Below are 19,609 nucleotides of genomic sequence, written 5' to 3'. Positions count from 1 at the left end.
GTAATATTTGACATTTTTAGGTTTTTAATAACAGGATACATTACAAAAAGTATGTTTACGGAATCACTGGGGATACACTGACAGTATATGCTAAGGTCATGTCTGTTCATTTAATGTAATAATTAATGAGTACTGCAATTTAGCTGTCATCGGTTGAACGTGGATACTGTTTTGTCCAAATAAACCAAAAATTTATGCACCTTTAAAGTAAAGCAACATGAGACAACATGGGATGATGGCACTGCTTCTTTAAGACAAATACACACAATCTCCTAAACATACTAATTGCATGAAATCTGATGCATCAATAAAATGGCACAAGGTATTTGATGTTGTAACACTTAGACTGTAGAACTAAATATACAGTGCCATAGAAAGGAATCCATTAACTGGAATTGGTGTATTGTGTCTTCAGCCTTTAATTGCTCTCTATTTCTTCATCAATATGGAGGCTGTTGAAAGAGGTAATGTGCCTGTACAATGGCAAAGTCATTAATCATAGACTAACAGGGAACATCCTTTGGGGGAAGTGTTTACCATTACAATGGCATTCCAATAAGATTCCTCAGATACCAGTCTAAATCCACGGGAAACACGTCTTTGCTGGTTGATTAGACCAGTTACAGATGTTCTGCTGAGTCCGGTATATTGATCGGATATAGTAAACCAGATCAATATTGGCCTTACAATTAATCAGTGTGGTAGTGTTGTTGTATAGTAGCATATAAAATACTGATAAATCACGTTTTTGGTAGCATATTAGAATACAGATCAAACGAAACAATAATCATCTGGTAACTATTTTGGTTACCAGGTGATTATTGATCTCACAAATATATTTTAAGTAAGTAATTTTGTGGTCATGTGAATACTTGAAATAATAAGTATACTATTTTTGACAGTGTGAACTACAATAGGCCATGTGAAACTCTCGATAAATAATTAAAAATGTATAGTATTACCAGAGAAAGTATAAACATAGTAAATAATAGTAAATACATAGTACAAATACATATATGAGGGGTCACTGAGTACACTGTCCTTACATTAACAGTATATGATTTTTATGGCTCGTTTTCTTATGGGAATACACACGCATTATGGATAGTGTAGTTTACACGTGCAATGATTTGTTGGGACCTTTCGGTTTGCACAGAGGTGGGTCATCTCTTTGTCTTTTCTTTAACTGTCTTAGGCCACTTCTTTGTATTCACACAGAGGTGCATACAGCCTTATTTCATCATATTTCACCTACCAAACTGTGTTACAGTCTTTTGTTGTCTTTTGGGACGGAACATGAACGTTTTTTTTGGAACTACATGTCCCATGGTTGAAGCGCTACAGTTTTCCCTGCACGCCGCCGCCTCCCCATTTCGTCCTCCAAATAGTAGTAAAGCACGCAGAATTACAACAATACAACTTCCGGTGGTAACTTTCAAAACAAATGTCCCGATGAAGTGGGGGGTGGGGGGGTAGGGGGAGGTTGGGGGGTGTGAGAAGAATATTGACATGACTTTGAATGAACAATCTGTGACCTTCTAATGAAAAATACACCCGCTCTTTATAAAAAGATCACTTTTACTAAATGGCGTAATTGACCGTAACTCTCCGTGAAAGATTGAGCACATGAGTAGTTAGGGCTGCCAAACTGGGGCGTCTGGTCCATTAAGGATGCCGAGGGGCCGCCCCTCCTGCAATTCCAATTGTGAAATACATATTTTAATGGAAAAATGTTTTTTTATTGTTGTGTTTTGAGTGTGTGTGTGTGTGTGTGTAAACTTAATTTGTTACACTTACATAAATCATACATAATGACAGAGACATGCAATGACTAATGAAAAAGCGTTGCCTACAATCTTTGTTTGTGTGCCAAAAGGCGTACTTTCCTCTGCCTGACGGCGGTATGTGCGATTTGTTCGGCTTTTTCCTTGTAACTGGATCTGGGATGGAAAATTTTACACCCAAGAAATGTTGCCAGATTGGGTGATTTTCTGCCCCAGTTGCTGCCTCCTTATTAGATAACATTTACCCCCTGAAGGCAGACAAAACATACACGGATCGTTGTGGTACTGTGGTGATAATTGTAAAGTGAAAGCAAGTGAGATATTTTTTTAAACTTTTAGAAACTGCTAGCCTAGCCGCTAGCCACCAGCAGCTGGCTCGACATGGTAAACCCTTGCAGTCTTGCAGACCTACATGACAGACCCACTTTACTACAAGACACACACTGCATCTCACTGCTCATGCCTAAACCTAACCAAGTGGGTGTCTCATGTAGTAAAGTGGGTGTGTCATGTAGATACTGTGAGTCTGCAGATAGGCGTATTGGGCTGGCTCTCCGCTACAATGCATGATACACCAAATTTTTATTCCCAGGATGGTGAAGTCATGAACCGCCGTACTCTGCCTCTGATTGGCTAGTACTCAGTGCCTTTGCTGGTTGGGTTGGTTAGGTTCAGGCATGAGGAGTGAGATTGGTTGGGGTCAGGGTAAAAATATCAGGGTAAGCCAATCAGAGGCAGAGTAGGGTTGGTCATGACTTCACCATTTTGGGAAAAACAATAAGGCTGTAGCCCCACCTAGAGGAAAAGTCACACCATGCCACTGCTGCCAAATATTATTAATAATATTATTATATATTATAAATGTAACTTAACTGAAAATGTCACTTTTAGCCGCTAGCACTATATAACGGGCGCAGTGTGTAGAATTTAGTGGCATCTAGCAGAACAGACTTGGCAGAAATGTAATACAATTTTCATGAGTATGTTTAAATTAGTGTATAATCACCTGAAACTAAGAATCATTGTGTTTTTGTTACCTTAGAATGAGCCCAGGGAGCGGGTCCTATTCCGTGGAGGCGGCCATGTTGCACCACCATGTTTCTGCAGTAGCCAAGAATGGACAAACCAAACACTGGCTCTAGAGAGGGCCTTTTGTGTTTTTCGTGTCCACTGTAGGTTCTCCTACTTGCTTGTAAGGGATGGGGGAGGAGTATTCAGTTGGTTGCAATCTGCAACCTTCCCCGCTAGATGCCACTAAATCCTACATACTGGTCCTTTAAGTTACCCGACAGCCGTTGAAACGATGGTCGTGACAGTTGATCTATTTTGAAAGCAGAACGTCCAGATTTCCGGTCGTTGTGTTGTTGTGACCGTTGAGCTTGACACCGCCATGTTCCAGAGGAGGGTGAGTTTAGGGAAAGACGGAGCCACCCTGTCAATCACAATTAAGGAACCATGGGAGTAAACTGGTAGGGAAGCTCGGCGGAACCACTGTGTTTACGGTGAAGATTGTTTTAATTTGCGCACAGACGAAAACTATGCACCGGTACACTGTGGGACATTTACATCTGATCTCGCCAACTGGGAATTGCTCCACTTTGACGGGAATTAGCATGAAGCGTTACATATAACAACAAAAACTTAGCGACTTTCAGTTGCCTGCGCCTGTTTTTTGCCCTCACAGCGTTCCAGTTTGAAGAAAATACACAAGTCGGCGTTGATATTTGTACAAAAGGCGGCGCCGCGGAGGTTTATATTCACTCCAAGCTCAGGATATACCCGTTTATTTGTCTACAACTCGTGGAAAATCTGGTCTGGGCATTTCAGAGAACTGCCTTGTCGGTGAGGCGACTTTCGAAGGAGTGACGGTATTTATCGTTCTCAGAAACACAAAAATACCACGCTTCAACTTTTTTTTAAACTTCACCGTTTGAGCTTTGTGTCAATGTGTTTTTTTTCCCAGGTACAAGGAGACACTCCCAAAAACGAAGCCAAACACCAATCTCCGCTCAAACTCCAGGGAGAGCAAGAAAGGAGCAGATATGAGTGGGGGAGATGTGGTGTGCTCGGGCTGGCTTAGAAAGTCTCCTCCAGAGAAAAAGTTGAGACGTTACGTAAGTGCACTTTATATCATATTTGTTACACTGTTATAAAGTAATCTGTTACACAAAATAATACCGTATTCTCCCTGGACGTTTTTATTTGCACGGTTGGGCGCAGTGACAGACATGTGTAGGCCTCATCTTGTGTGCATTTCAACAAATCAGTTATGCCATTTTTTTTTTCCTGAACCTGAAACGGTGTATGACTTCCCAGAGCTCAGTCTGCCTTTTACAGTAAGAGAACTTAACCATGAATCAGAAGGGTAGGATGGTTGTTGTTTTGCTCAAGGGCCCAGTTGGGCACATGGCTGTTGTTTTGAGACTTTTGATACAGTCTTAATTGCTGCTGTTGTATGCCACCACACAGCAATCAAGCATCACAGCTTTTACCCCTGAGGATTTGATTGTCTTGGGCTAATAACACAATATATTGATTACCTTGGTAGGTAATGCTTGTGCAGTGACAGTTAGAGCTCCCTTTGTCAAGGGTTAAATGATTTACCAAACAACTGTGTAATACCTCAAAGGATGACCCCTTTCCTGCAAATTTCATACTGTCATACAGAGTTGTTAGATGTGCTTAATGAAGTTTGTCACGGCTACTACAACTACTAATGTTTATTGACATTTTCACTATCATGCCTCTCACACACTTCATACAACGTGACATGCTTTCGAAGTGATGCTTCATTACTGAGGACAATCCAGTTCTCTTTCTCAGCCATGTATTTTTCCACCCTGCTAGTGAAATTGTCGCTGTTTTGTGTGCGATTCTTTCAGCTTATTTGTTGAGCACTTGGGGGAGAGAAGAAAAAAAAAGTCACAGTTGACGACAACGCTGGTGTAAAAGCAAATAACTTCAGTAGCATATCTTAGCTGTCAAGTCGACACGCTTTCCTTGTGGATCAGTGGATATCTCTGTTATTGACGTTTGAATTACATGGCTCGCAACTTGAGAGGAGGGATGTTTTTGCAGAAACCACAGGTCAAGTGAGATGTTTTTTTTGAAAGCAATTAAACTAAAATCAAACCACAAAGGCAGGATATTTATTTAAAGGACTTTCTCACATTGACAACAGCAGGGTGTCAGATTTAGTCAAGAGGAATTCAAAATCTCAGTTCACTGCCTAATTGTGAACACCTTCCCACCTTTAAGTAATATCATGATGTTGTTGACTAAATACGTCTGTCGATATTGCAACAATATTGTAGGGATGACTATTGGTGTTTTCACAAAATACTTACACAGAGATTTTTAATAAATAATCATCAGTAATGTGGATATAATGACTAAGTGGGTAAAGGTACACAACAGCTAAAACAGTCTGGTAAGTTCAGAAAATTACATCACTTTACTGTAATGCAGCCTTTAAAACTAGGAAAAGACAACACTTATGTCATATCATGATATTACGATATCCAATATCAAAGACGATATCTAGTCTCATATCATGATATTGACATAATATTGATATATTGCCCAGCCATAGTGTTTATCACTCACAGCTTCATAACACTTACTAGTAATGACACCTCATTTAACATTTATGAGAAGAATTAACTAAATGTTGTATCAAAGGTAACTGTACTGTGAAGTCGCCCAGATGTACAGTATGTCAACAAGTGGGAGTGGTGCTGGTAACTGTGCTGGAGTGTTTCCCACTCCTGCCTCACTTGAGATAATGTCAAAACTAGTGGTAGCGTTAATGACCCAAAATTGCTCTTTCTCAATAGAGTAAACAGCAGGCTGGCAAAGGACTTAATGGTTCTCACTGAGATGTGGCAATAAGCAGCTCCAGTTTTATAACTGTTTTCTGGACACAGGAGCATAGAATATCCAAAAGGCCATCTCACAGTAGGTTATGAGTGCACTGGGAAAGTCCTGTGATACTGGTTTTATGAGGAAGAATTCGAGCGGTTTACAGCTGATCGGCAAATTACATTTTGGTATTTATAATTTATACCATTAACCACGGTCACTTGTTCTTGTAGCTTTTTATCGTTGAGAATTATTGTTTTGCGAATTAATGACCATCCATCACATGCCTGTAAGTTAAACAAAGGAAACATTGGCAACCACTTCCTACTTTTGGTGATTTGATTTAGCAACCCGTACCACCACCACCACCACCACCACCACCACCACTACCCTTCTTCTATTTCTGACCAGATTTACCAGGTTTATCATAACAGGTACTGAAATACATGCAAAGTAAGATTAGGTCTTACCAAATCTGGTACAGACATTACAAAAAGAAAAGAGAAAAGGTTTTTCTGTAGGCTTGCATTTTTCTTTTACTGCTGCTCAGCTGTTGAATAGGGAGAAATCCAGCTTTTCCCACTAACAGTAGCTTTAATTGTCCTGAATACAATGGAGCCACAAGATTTTGTGATCTGCATAAGTCACCCAAATTACTTTCCTCAACTAATAATTATAGCTTTCTCTATCACTATTGTTCTTTATAATTCCATTTAAAACATCTGCTTGATATTACATATATGATGATTATGTATTTTCTTTTACTCCAAATATCGTGTCAAGCAAAAGTAAAATCACATATTGAAATTATAAAATATACAACAATAATATTGAAAAACAGAAAAGTAGGTGGTTAGGGCAGGGTGCACCTCCCTGTGAAATGTCAGTGTTTGGTCACATGAGGATGTGTAATCTGTTGAAGTGCTGACTGTCCTTTTTTTGGCAGATGACAAATTGTTCAAAAGTTACTTATTTTGCAACTCAACACCAGCTGTTGTTGATGCCCAAAGTAGTTGTAGAAAAAGTAGAAGGTGGCTCTTTTTTTAAAATAGAAACCACACAGCTTGTAATGAAGCATTCTGGTTTTAAGCTGAGGAGGATTAGTAGGATAACGTTAAGGCTGAATCTAAGAATTGTTTTGGTATTTGAATAATATGGTGATTTATTTCGTTTGATAAATCTGTTTTCATTGTTGCATTAAAAAGGACCATTGTCAAGACGTCTTCTAAGGAGAAACTCATCCATCCATTTTTCTTATTAAGATTAAATAAAGAAAATATTAAAATAATGGATTTAATTCAATAATTTAACAAACATCTGCAAATAACACAGATTGTTACTGTGCAGGGTGAGCAAGCACTTGTGGTAAATCAACCTTTTTTTAACTTTACTTCCTTGGATGACAGCATTTAGTGAATCAGATTTGTCAGCTTACTTGTTAGCTTACACTGCTAATGGCCTATAGCCCTTTGTACAGTGGTGTATGCTAAAATGTTAGCATTAAAACTTTTGAGACCAGTACCATATTTCTTAATAATTGAAGCACTTGCACAGGGGTTGTGTGTAGTTATAAAGTTTGGTTAAAATACGCGTTGTGTTTGGTGTAGATCTCATGATACAGTTCTGAATATCAGCCGTAGTTTTGTGGTTCTTTCTTCATGCTACTGTCACATAGGCTAAATCAGTGGTATTCAGTAATGTGTCTTGGGACCAAGAGCACCATTATTGTTTTTTTTAATCAGACTAGCCAAATAATTACACTCACCTGTGTCACATATTTACAGTGGAACAGAACTTCATGATTCTCATGAGAAAATGTATACAACCCTTCAGATTTTGTCTTTTTTCAGGGAGTTCTGTTGGACAGGAACACCATTTTTGTTCCTCTTCCACCACTTGACTGGATTTCAAGGCGCTTTCACACCTACCTTGTTTAGTCTGGATTTTTGGACTTTTCAGTTTGATCCGAACCAAAATTACAGGTGTGAAGCCTCCCCTGGACCACGATCCAGACCAAACACCTGAATCCTGCTTCAATGAAAAGAGGTGGTCTTGGTTCAGATCAAACTGAACCATAGTTTGGTTCGTTTCTAGTGTGAAAACATTTTTTGGATGGTTCAGATTTTCAGACCAATTACAGGAAGTTCTGGCAGGCTATCATAAGAAGCGGAAAAAGCTGTGGTAGCACATGGGGAGAGGAGGAAGCATTTCACTGAAATATGGTGTGACGATATTATAAAAAGTCAACTAGATAAAACTCATAAAAATGCCGACACTTTCCAAGTATTTTCAGAGAGGATGAGAGAGAGAGGATATGAGAGGACATAAGAGCAATGCCACCTGAAGATAAAGAAACTGTGGCAGCATTAAGCCATAATAATTTTATTATAGGAGCAACAAAATTAGTTTGTTTATTCAGTTTTCTCCATTAATTCAAACAGTAATAGAAGGCTACCTGCCGAATTGACAACATACCAATGTCAGACAGGTGCCCGTCTACAAACCAATCAATGTCAAGTATAGGGAGACACAGCCCATGTAGGTGATGATGGCAGGACATAGGTATGTCATGTAAAGTTCTTTAGTGAGGTTGCATAATTGCAGTGTGAAACCAAAACTAACCGCATCAAATGTATACAGTGTAACGAAAACATGAAATTGGTTGGGACTTTCAGGTGTGAAAAGGCCCGTAGATATGTTGCAAGTTAAATCTAAAATAATGTCACCATCACATATAGATATCATAATACTGTGATAATTATTGTAATATTTTGTCCGCAACTGTCCCGTTTGCCTGTGAAAAAGAATATTAATATGAAAAACAGATATTTTACCAATACACCAAAAAAATCCTCATCCAGTGTCATTTATTTTAAATAATGTCAGGATTGATGATTGATATTAACAACAATATTGATTTATTGTACACTCAGAAAAATGTTACTTTGTATGGAAGCCTATAGGGGACTATATTAAAATGATACTGTTAACTTGAAAATGTAATTCCACAATAGCGTTATAATTTTCCACGTATGTTTGTGTTATTTGAGTAAAAATGAAAATGAAAATGCAATAATCCAATTTGCATTTGCATTTTAACATTCTTGTATGGGCGTTCTATGACCATATTAAAATGAAAATGGAAAAGCTGTTTGACATTTAATTTTCAAAGTTGAACCCGGCTGTACAGTGGACAGTATTCAAATGTTAATTCAAATTAGAAAATTAAAATGCAATATAAACAATGCAACCTGATTTTCCATTTATGCAAGAATATTTATGTCACAATTAAAATTAAAATGCAATTATCTAACAATTTGAAAACAAAAATGAAGAGGGCATTTGACATTTCATTTTCAAAGACTTAACCTGCGTACTGTCTGGTTATGGATCATGGGCTTCCATGGACAGTGGCTGCGGACCCCATGCTGCTGTGGTCCTGCTTTACACCTACACCTGCTATTATTAGTAATATTATTATTAGTCATATTTCTATTATTATTATTATTCTTGTTATTGTTATTATTGTTGTTGTTGTTGTGCTTCTCTGTGTCTCTCTCTTCCCTCTCCATCTCCCTCTTTTCTCTCAAGCCAACAGTTCAAGGCAGATGGCTGCCCACCTAGAGCCCAGTTCTGCTTGAGGTTTCTTCCCGTTAAAGGGGAGTTTTTCCTTGTCGCTGTCATTAAATGCTTGCTCATGGCCTCAAGGCTCAGACCTGCTCCATATGAAAAGTGCCCTGAGATAACTTCTGATGTAATTTGGTGCTATATAAATAAGATTGACTGGACTTCACTACAGTGGACAATATTCAAATGCAATAAGCGTAACGGCGCCCACAGTCTATTGCATTTACATTTACATGTCACCACACTCTTCTGGTGTAATGGGAAATCAGATTACATTGTTTATATTGCATTTTAATTTTCAAATTTGAATTAACATTTGAATATTGTCAACTGTACAGCAGGGTATAACTTTGAAAATTAAAGGTGCAGTGTGTAGGATTATGTAAATTATGAGCGCCACTGCTAAAATTTCAGACAATCATTAATATAAACGAACTACTCATGATTTTCACTACTGTGCGAGCACAATAACACCCTACGTTTTTGTGGATTTTCTCTAGTCATCCTCCCTCTCTTCGTTCTTCAAAGGACATTTACGTGAAAGGTACAAGAGTAGCGTAGCTCCGTTAAGGAATAAAGCAGTGCGTGTGTGTGTGTGGGTATGTGTGTGTAAATGTGCGTGTGTAGTTGCGCAGAGTAGTGTGCAGAGGGCGAGCGGCAGAAACATGACGTAAACGCGAGTGGAGCAGAGGAAAAGTTTAGCAGTAAGTCGTCAATCTGGCAGTAAATGTACAGTACAGACTGTTTGTCAGTTTATAAATGCTGCAGCTCCTCAAGACAAAGAAAATACTCACCTATCGAAGGGGGTTAACCCCGAAGTTAGCAACAACGCGTTAGCTTAACTTGACCAGGCTCACTTAAGGTGGACTGACTTTTAAGGTGGACCAGCAATTCTCATTTTAGTGTCAATCTCAGCCGCTGTTTAACAGAGAATGGAGAAATGTCTAGCCGATGAGTCTCTGTCTTGAGTTTTTCAAATGCCCCCCCCCCCCCCCCGGCCGCTCCAACACAGTCAACCTAGGGGAAATACTGACATACTTATGAATATTATATTCCATTTCTGCCAAGTCCATTCTGCTAGATGCAACTAACACTGCACCTTTTAAATGTCAAACAGCTTTTCCATTTTCATTTTAATATGGTCATAGAACACCCATATGAGTATGTGAAAATGAAAATGCAAATCGGTTTACTGCATTTTTATTTTCATTTTTACTTAAATAACACATACATATGTGGATAATTATAATGCTATTGTGGAATTACATTTTCATTTTCAAGTTTACATTATCAATTTAATATAGTCCTCTATAGGCTTCCACAGTTTTGTGGTCACCTATATTAATGTCATGTCCTTTTCTGGAAAATGATAGTTTTGCTGACAGAGATTGAGCAGTTAGACTAAATAAGCAATAAATCTTTTATGCACTTGTTCCAACTAAACTTTTTTTTTTTTTTTATCAAAGATGAACTTATAAAAGAATTGATTAAGGATCAGATTGATAGTCATAATCAATGATGGAATCAGAATTGATAACATCATTTGAATGGCCATCCTTAAATTTTAGTGTCTGTTTTTGGTTACCCTCTCCCAAACTCTAATATCCATCAATTTGTGTTTTTTCCCCGTAATCAGACTACAGTAGTAGTAGTAGTCGTAGTAGTTGAACTGTTTCCAACCTGATTGAATTTCTAACCTGATGGAACTCGGGCTTCTACGTATATTGGCCAGCAGTTTTATATCTTATTTAAACAGATGACACAACACATTCACGTCACAGTTTGAATCACCTTTTGTCGTGTCTAATCAGTATTTAGTGATATAGAGTTGAATAGATGTTGTGATTGGTTGTCTCACAAAACATACAAGCTGTAATGTTATTTAATTAATATAATTCATCTTGGAAAAAGTAGTTAAAAGGACGTCTCGTTGCAAAGGAATTGAGTTACGCCAGGCTAAATTCCAAACATGGCATTATGGCATAGATGTAACTTTATATTACTTAATTATGTTATGTTTTAGTTTAGCTGTTAGAGTAGAAGATGCTTTCATCTGCTTTTTGCACAGGATTAGCTGTGGATTATTGTTTTCTATTGACTTGTGATCTTCTCAGATAATCAAGTAAAATGATGTCATGAGAAAACCAAACATTTCTTTCTCAGGATCACAGCTATAGCTTTGAAACAAGGTGTGGCACTCTATAGAACATCTGGTGGCAAGTTGAATCAATGACAGAATAAAAACGTAAACAAATAGAATAGACTTGAACACAGTACAATAGCCTGAACATGCCAACACCTTTAGCTCTGTATTGTAAGCCCCATCTCCAGACTAAGCAGGAGTAGACTAGAATCTAGGGCCCCTGCTTACCAGATTAACCAGAGAGGGTAAACTTTGCCCCCTAGCCTCTGCTGCTGATTGGCGGAGCTCAAAGGTGAAAGCAGTTCAGCAGACCTGCTGTCTGTGCAGCCCTGACAATTAGGGGTGTGCCATATCACACTGATCATGACAATACCAGTATGACTCTCAATGTGTCATATCACAACATTTACCATATTGTGTGACCTGACGTTGTGACTACGTCCAACAGCAACACCAACAGCGCTGCCAGTTAAAACAGCAGGCTAAAGTTAGTTTGACAATCACCAGCTGTACATGTTTTACTTAATACTGTCTGGAGTTGAAGTTTTTTAAATTTTCTGTATAGATCAGCTGACTGTGTTTACGGATTGGGTTTGATAGCATATTATCAAATTAAAATCCAGTATCGAATCAACTAATGGAATACAAATCCCCGATTGAATCTTATCAGGTTTACCTTTCAACATTTACCAATAACTAAATAACAAGCTGATGTGACATGAATCAAAGTTTAAGTGAGGGATTCTTCAGTTGATGTGAGGTGATCGGCTAAATCACATTAACTAGAGAACAGCCAGACTTTTTATTTCAGCTGTTACAGAATTTACCTTAAGTAGCTATCTAATATGCTGTCTGTCATTTTAACCAGTGAATGCAATGGTCAGCTAAAAATGAGAATCCTATATGTATTCCATTGCTCATTGCTAATGCAAAAGAGTGAGAAAAGACGAAAGGTTTGATTAGAGGTATGTTGGTGTGGAACAGGCTACCAGAACTCATCCTTACTACAGTCAGTGCAGTAGGTCCACTTGCATCAGTGACTCTGACCAGATACTTATTTTAATCCGAGCAAAGAGCCACAACTCTGCCTCTGTCTGGTCCTCCAAAACAACCCGTGAATCCACATCTATCACACAGACTAAATACAGAGACTGGTTGTGTATATCTGACCAGTGACCACACCAGTTAAAACTATATTATTACAGTTATGTTGTAATCATATTATACTAATATTGTAGACTGTATTATAAAATATGAAAAGTGAACTTTATAGCTGTCTTGTGACAGCAGCCAATGTAAATTACCATCATGCATCAAGACATTAAATACTTTTTATCTCATCATCTGATTCGAATTTGCAATGCAATTAATTAATTTTTACACATTAGAAAGTGTGTGCATTTTAGTGCTTACACAAGCAGTGGCAAAATTAAATTACTGTAATTTAAAAAAAAAAAAAAAAAAAGTGTAACTTTCAATGCAAACAGCCATAACAGAGGGTCATTGTTTTAGTTTAATGACAGTTTACTTTCTGCCATATGCGAGTGATGTATTGAAGTGGGTAGTTTTTATTTTGCCTCTTAAACAACTCAATCAGCATTTAATATACAGCATATATGCAGTATATACATACAACCTTCATTGTGGATTAATTCATTGTGAATTTTCTGAGTAAGAGCACTTCCCGGCTATTAATGTCTCATTTAGAGGCAGCGTGAAACTATCTAACCACAATTGCTTTTGTAGGACTTTTCCCAGCCATAGTTTGTCATAACTGTATCCTCAGTGGTTTTCCATTTCATCGACACTGCATTTTCCATCTGGTTTGCCTTTTCCTCTTTCATTTGTCTTACCTTTCAATCGGTGAATTTCTGTCAAGGTCCACTTGTAAAAGCCTTCTCAAAGCCTGAAGACTGGTATCTTCACGACATCTGCAGTGTGTTATCACAGGGACTTGAGGAAATCTAGGGATGAGATTGCAAGGTCATTTTCAGCATCTGTGTGACAGTGTGCATGTGACAATATATATATTTCCATAATTTATGATACGTTAGGGGTGGCCAACCAACCTAATTTTGTCAATGTATGTTTTCAAGAGCTGTCCCCTAAATACTACACCACCTAGTCATCATTGAGTCACATGCTTCCAGTTCATCTTGCGTTTATTCTCCATCTTCATTTAGCGCAAGGAATAGGGCTAACATTTATGTTTGATTAGTTTAGTATATTAAAACCTGATCTTTTGGTAGATCATATGCAGACTTAATGTTATCAAGAAGCCCTACATTTAGATTTAAAAATTTGAATTTTTATTGTCAGCTATAGAGCTAAGTTTGTAAAATTATTGTGATGTTCATTTTTGATCATATTGCCCTACCTAATTTGGTTCATTTTCTCTGCTCTTAGCCATTATAATCCCTGCAGTACACTGGCATGTACCCACTGGAAACAGATTAGGATTTTGTTGTACACTTTGTCCAGGCCTTAATAGGGCTTCAGTGCAGGAGCATAAGGCTGCAGAGTAGGCCGGAAGAAGGAAAATATTGAACCCTGAAGGTCCACCTCTGATGGCTGGAAAGGGAGACTGAGGACATGCTCCACGCTGGTCCCGAATCCTCTCAGCTGGGAGAAAATACATTTACAGTAGACACCACAGTAACCATAAGTCATTTTTCTCTGCCTGTGGCCGACTGGAAACAATTGTCACTTGCAAACTGTTGAAGAGAAATATGTACGCAATAAATGTGGCAGCGCAGTCAAACGAAAACAAAGGCATAGCTCTTTGATTAAGTAGAGGATTCATTAAATCTGCTTAGCAAGTGGAACAAAGAACAAGCACTCACTTTCTGTAAAACCCCCTCCCCACATTCTTGAAGAAACAAACAAACAAGCAGCCCAAACGGGATGCAACAGAGGGGTACTTGTGCAGCATTAGCCTCTTAGGCTAACAAAGAAAAATTACTGGACCATGTCCTGACCGCCATAACGACGCAGCACTCCATTTGAAGCGAGCAGGCTACCGTTGTGTGATCCACCACAGCTTCAAATGGATTGCATGGGCCATTAATTATTTAATGTCCATTACAAACAAATAATCATTAAATATTAATATCTGTGCTACTACAATAGTTATCCTTACCGGTCCACTTTTGTCCCAGACACAGAATCTCGTCATTGTGTTATACATAGGCGTATCAGTTTCATCCTAACCAAGTTGGGCTGTAAGGACTTGGACAAACATGTGGTAAAAATCAGTAGATTTCATGATATTTACAACTGATTAATTCTCAAGAAATGGTACACATTGACTTTTTTTTTAAATTCTGCAGTTCATATCCTTTGTAAACCAAACTGGTGTTTTGGTCTTTGTTTCAAAACACAGTAGAAGTGAACATGATTGGGGCTGGTCTCCATTTTCTTCTGGTTATTTATAGAGCGTAGTTAGCCTGAAAACATGTCATTGCATCACAGAGAAAAACACAGCCACAAAAACAAAACAGCCAATAAGAGCAACCCCTCTGAAAATTGGCAGTGCATTGCATTTTTGTGGCACATAGTGAATATCTAACTAGTGTTTGGCAGCCACATATTAGTGATAGATGGCAGGAAATTTGTCAGACCTATCTCTTTTTCACATCGTTTGGTCATTGTATCTGTTTATCCATCAATTTATGTGACAGTAGTTTTGAGAAAACATAAACAACACATCACTTAAACCAGCCAAAGGGGCCATCCAGTAAAAACCAGTCAGCTGGACTGATCTATTTTAGATATCTCATTGTCTTTCTGTGGTCTTAACAGTAGTATTGTGGAATCCCACAATACTAACTTTGGTGTCTTTTCCCTTCTTTGGTTGCCTGCTGTCTTTGTCGCCATGTCGTCACCAGTTCACTGTCTTGCAGTTCTTCCTATCACCAGCCTTGGTCATGTGGCTACCATGTCCCCCCCCCCCCCCAACTCACAACTAACTCCCTCCAGTGATGAAGACTGCTAATAATACTAGCTGCTACACAATGCCCTGTTGATTTTTGTGAGCACATCAACAGCTTTGTGTATATATTTTTTGATATAGCAGATCTCAGTCAGGCAATTACAAGGAGCATCAGGTAGAATATGGTAGATATGTGTATTTGTATAGTACAATACAGATAGTTTGGAAGTACAAAACTATCATCAACTGACCTCAAATCAGGTCCAGCCTTTGTCTTAGCTTTCACTCACTTACGGTAGATCATCGCTCTATGTAAACTGGATACTTCCATGCAGATTCGTCAGCAACGGGGCTGCTTTTCAAAGCTCAATACACCATTGTTTATACAAGCATACAAGCATTTACAATTTCAAAATCTTGTGAAAACAATTGTTTAGCTGCAGGTCTTATTAGCTCCGTTTCAAGAGCTGTACTGTCGGGTAAACTTTGGTCTATGTTTAAAAACCCAAAGGTCACACTGAAACCACATTTTGAGAGTATCTTTATTTGTGAAATTTGACATAGTTTTCCAGTTGAAAGTTAATGAAGGAGGACATAATGCAGGAGGACTCATTTGGAAATTGGCCATGGGGTATAAATGTTCAACAAGCTGTGATTATATTATTTGTTGAAGGATTTATTTGCGTTCATGCTGGTACATTATAATGAAGTTACTGAAATTTTCAGAAAGTTAAAGTCTTTTAACATGGTAACAGGGATTTAAATATGTCACTGTCATGTCTTTTATTGTGACCAAGTCTGCATTGTTGTTTGCCCTATGAGTAATGCCATAAACAGATTATGCACCCCTGCCCCCACCCCCAATAATTACATTATTGTATCCTCCTTTTAATGTAATTTGTTGCCTTTGTGGAACAAGAGAGAAGAGAGTGAGATTGTTGGATTGAATAGGTAGGTCAAGGCTGACATAGAGCATTTTGTAAACAGATGTGTCCCTTTTTTTTTTCTTTTCGCCTGGTGCAGCTGTTTACTGTCCTATGTGCCAGCCAATCTGTGGAGTGACTGAAGAAAACTGGTTCTCATGCAGACTTGGTTTTCCTGTTTGAAACTCAGGAACAGATTCTGAGTTATGTATTCTTTTGGAATATGATTCTGTTGAGTTGTAAAATTATCCTTTGTGCTATTTGTCGCTGTGCCAAGTTGAACAGTTTCAAGTGCAGCTATTATTAAATGCAGATGACAGAAAGTCCTCAACTATTTGGCAAGGCTAACTGTACACATCACCATGTTGTTTTTTTTTCTTTCTTTCAGTCGTGATGAATCAGGACCTGTTTCACGTTTACATTGATATGATATAGACTCATTTTAAATCTAGAATAATCTGTCTCATATATATGCTATACATTGTTTCTCATGTTTCAACTGTTGAGCTAATGACTCCAGGCAGTAAAAATAGTTTGTGTCATAAGGCTGCTTTCTATTTCCAGAGAGTAGTTGTAGTCTGTACTGGACATAGAACAGGGCTACTAGGAGCACACAGATGGCCAAAGATGGTCTACACTAACCAGACAAAAAGGCTGTACTGGTCTCTGTTCCCATCAGATTGGTGAGTGTGTCGGGGAAAAAAGGACAAACAGAAGTTGGGCCAAATTTATGATAATGTGCATTCCATGAATTCTTGCAAAGCAGGGACAGTTTCTTCAAGGCTAATGGTGTAAGACTATAAATATGTATGCAATGAAGTGCAGGCCGGGATATACCACAGTTGCAATCAATAACTTTGTCATCATCGTTAAGGAGAGTGAAGAGAAAGCAAACGAGATGAGAAAGAGTGCTTCTCAGAGCAACACCATTAGCCAGCCTTCAGTGAGAGCAGCTCTCTGTTCTCTCCCTCTTTCTTTCCGTTCCCAGCGCTTCTTGGCAGGCACAGACAGCAGGAATGTGAGGTTGCTCTGTGCTCCTCTTTGCTGGTCTGCTGGGGTGTGAGCGCCTGGTCCTGGGCTGCTGCTGGCCGTTCAGCTCAGACTAGGATGGGCTGGATTGCACTGCACTGCACCGCACTGCAATGCACTGGCCGATTGTTGTTTCTGCAGCACCGGGAGGGAAGAGGAGCCGCTCCCTGGCGCCCCAGCAAGGCATGGCCGCCCCTTCCTGTGTGAGGCGCTGATGGCTACCAGATGGCGGGTGAAGAGAGAGGAGGAGGGGTCCTTTACTCTCTCCCTCTTATTCTCTTCTTTATCCTTTCTGCCTTTTAAGTTGTTATTTTTCTGCACATATTCTCCACCTTTCTCTTGCAATTTTTTTTTTATTTACTTCACCTTTATTTATCTCTTCTTCTTCTTACTCCAGCAGCTAATTGTTCTCACAATAAAGAAAAGGCACTGAAAAGGAGAGTGACTCAGGGTGAAAAGGACAGTGATGATGAACCTGATGTTGCGGGCATCCAGGTTCCTATGAACCTTGCAGTGTGACATACCCTGATACACAAAAGATGTCACTATGACTCACTTGTGAACAATGACTCCCCAAAGAATTGTATACCTTGAAAGCCCATCCATGACGAATGCATTCTTAAAAGTCCATAAGTAAAATTTTAACATTAAGCTTAATTGTCACTGCAGCTGCACGAAACATGGCAGTCTACACACATGTGTTGAGCAGTAGCTGGCGTGTGTTTCTGGTGCCTGGTGGGCTTCATCAAGTACTCACGAGAACTGAGCTGAGCCCGCGCCTCACCAACAGGAGGCTCTCTAAACTCATACGGAGACCACTATTACCTTTTTAGCTCAGTCTCCAGGGTATGTGCTTGGTCACAACTGACTTCACACACCTGCTCAGTGAAGTTTAGCTCTCATTGCTTTGCATGAAGGTCGACCTGTTTGCACTCTTTGACTTAGAGATGAAAAATAAGATGTTTTGTGCTAGGAAATGATGGACTGTCTCATGAAGGATGGTTACTAGGTAGCTAGGTATCATTAAGGATTAAGGAACAACCACTTCCATGTACATATTACAGATTTATGAGATTCCAGGTTTGTTCAGTGGAGTCATACAGATAACTCAGTAATCCTGCTTTATGAGAAAGGCTCCCTGTATTACTCTTGTGTTTGCAAACATCACTAATGTAAACAAACCTTTTAATAGCATCAGAAAATATTAACGTAGATTTAGATGCTGTGTAGTGTTAGTCTGTGTATTTTAGGGCCTGTCAATCTAATTCTAATTATGTCTTCTCTGTTCGTTGGGGGGTGGGGGGGGGTGGGGGGGGGGATCACTGATTGCATCTGCAAAGTCATTTTGGTTTAAGAATTTTAAACCAGCTGTGACACTTCACATCACGAGTCACGTCTAGACTTGATGTTATCAATGTAGCCCTACCTCAGGGCTACAAATAATGGGCTGGAAAAAATATTGGCTAATGTGATGTTTATGATCAAGTTAGCCCGACAAAGAGGAGCTATTGGTGCCAGACATCTTGTGACCCAGACCTATAAAAAACTTCCTCTTTGTAGGGGTAGTCTACTTTTGAGATGGGAAAATTTACAAATGTCAGGGATATTGAAAAGACATTTTCCATTTTGTCAAAACTACTAAAAATGAAATAGTTGATGCAAGATGCAGAGCAACAAATAATGTGCAGAAGATGGGACAGGTAATTGGACATGTGTTCTCTGTTTGCCACGTCTCCTGCCTTATTTCAAGAAAGAACCTTTCTCAAAAAGCTTTTGTTTTGTTCCTCTGCTTAATTTGTGCCTTTGGAAACTTCAGTGCTTGAAAATGTACGATTGGAGTGATCAGGTTTGAAGGAAGCTTATCAAGGTAGAAATATGCACGACCGTATCTGGTCACATTTAACGCCAAAGGTTCACCTGTCATTTCACAAACACACACATACACACACACACACACAGATGCAGCTGGTACTCTAGTTATGTGGTGCTGTGTGATCTGACCCTAGCCGCTGTGTCTGCAGCCCCTTAATATAGCCCACTGCTGTCATGGTAGTTTTTGCCCCTCTTCCCATGCACTGTGCTGTGTGTGCACCGATACGTGTGCGTGTTTGTCCCAGCCAGAGGACAAGCTGAGTTAGACAAGGGGGTGTTGGGGTGTCAGCCTGGAGACTAGATGTGAAATATTGCTACTGACCTGTGTAATTTCCCAAGTTACTGTGAGTCAGACAGGCCCTCAATGAAATGGATGCTGCCTGTACCTAATTGGTATTAATTTGTCTTTTCATGTGGTTTTCAAAGAACTAATTTAATT

At 39.0% G+C, this 19,609-nt stretch overlaps 1 protein-coding gene across 6 annotated transcripts in view; it reads left to right on the top strand.

Moving 5' to 3' along the window:
* The first annotated feature begins 3,159 nt into the window (after nt 1–3,159).
* Nucleotides 3,160–19,609, top strand: part of gab1 (GRB2-associated binding protein 1) — a 61,430-nt gene continuing 44,980 nt past the window's right edge. For 2 of the 6 annotated variants that reach the window (XM_044347188.1, XM_044347194.1), the window contains exons 1-2: nt 3,160–3,652; nt 3,748–3,898. In XM_044347188.1, coding sequence (XP_044203123.1) covers nt 3,827–3,898 — 72 coding nt within the window. In that variant the 5' untranslated portion in view covers nt 3,160–3,652; nt 3,748–3,826. The remainder of the gene's footprint in view (nt 3,653–3,747; nt 3,899–19,609) is intronic. The other 4 variants (XM_044347190.1, XM_044347184.1, XM_044347192.1 and 1 more) reach the window with 2 other exon arrangements.

Source organism: Thunnus albacares, chromosome 3, assembly GCF_914725855.1.
Source record: "Thunnus albacares chromosome 3, fThuAlb1.1, whole genome shotgun sequence".
Classification (NCBI taxonomy): domain Eukaryota; kingdom Metazoa; phylum Chordata; class Actinopteri; order Scombriformes; family Scombridae; genus Thunnus; species Thunnus albacares.
The sequence above is the reverse complement of the archived record's forward strand: the minus strand, read 5'-3'. Positions and strand labels throughout refer to the sequence as shown.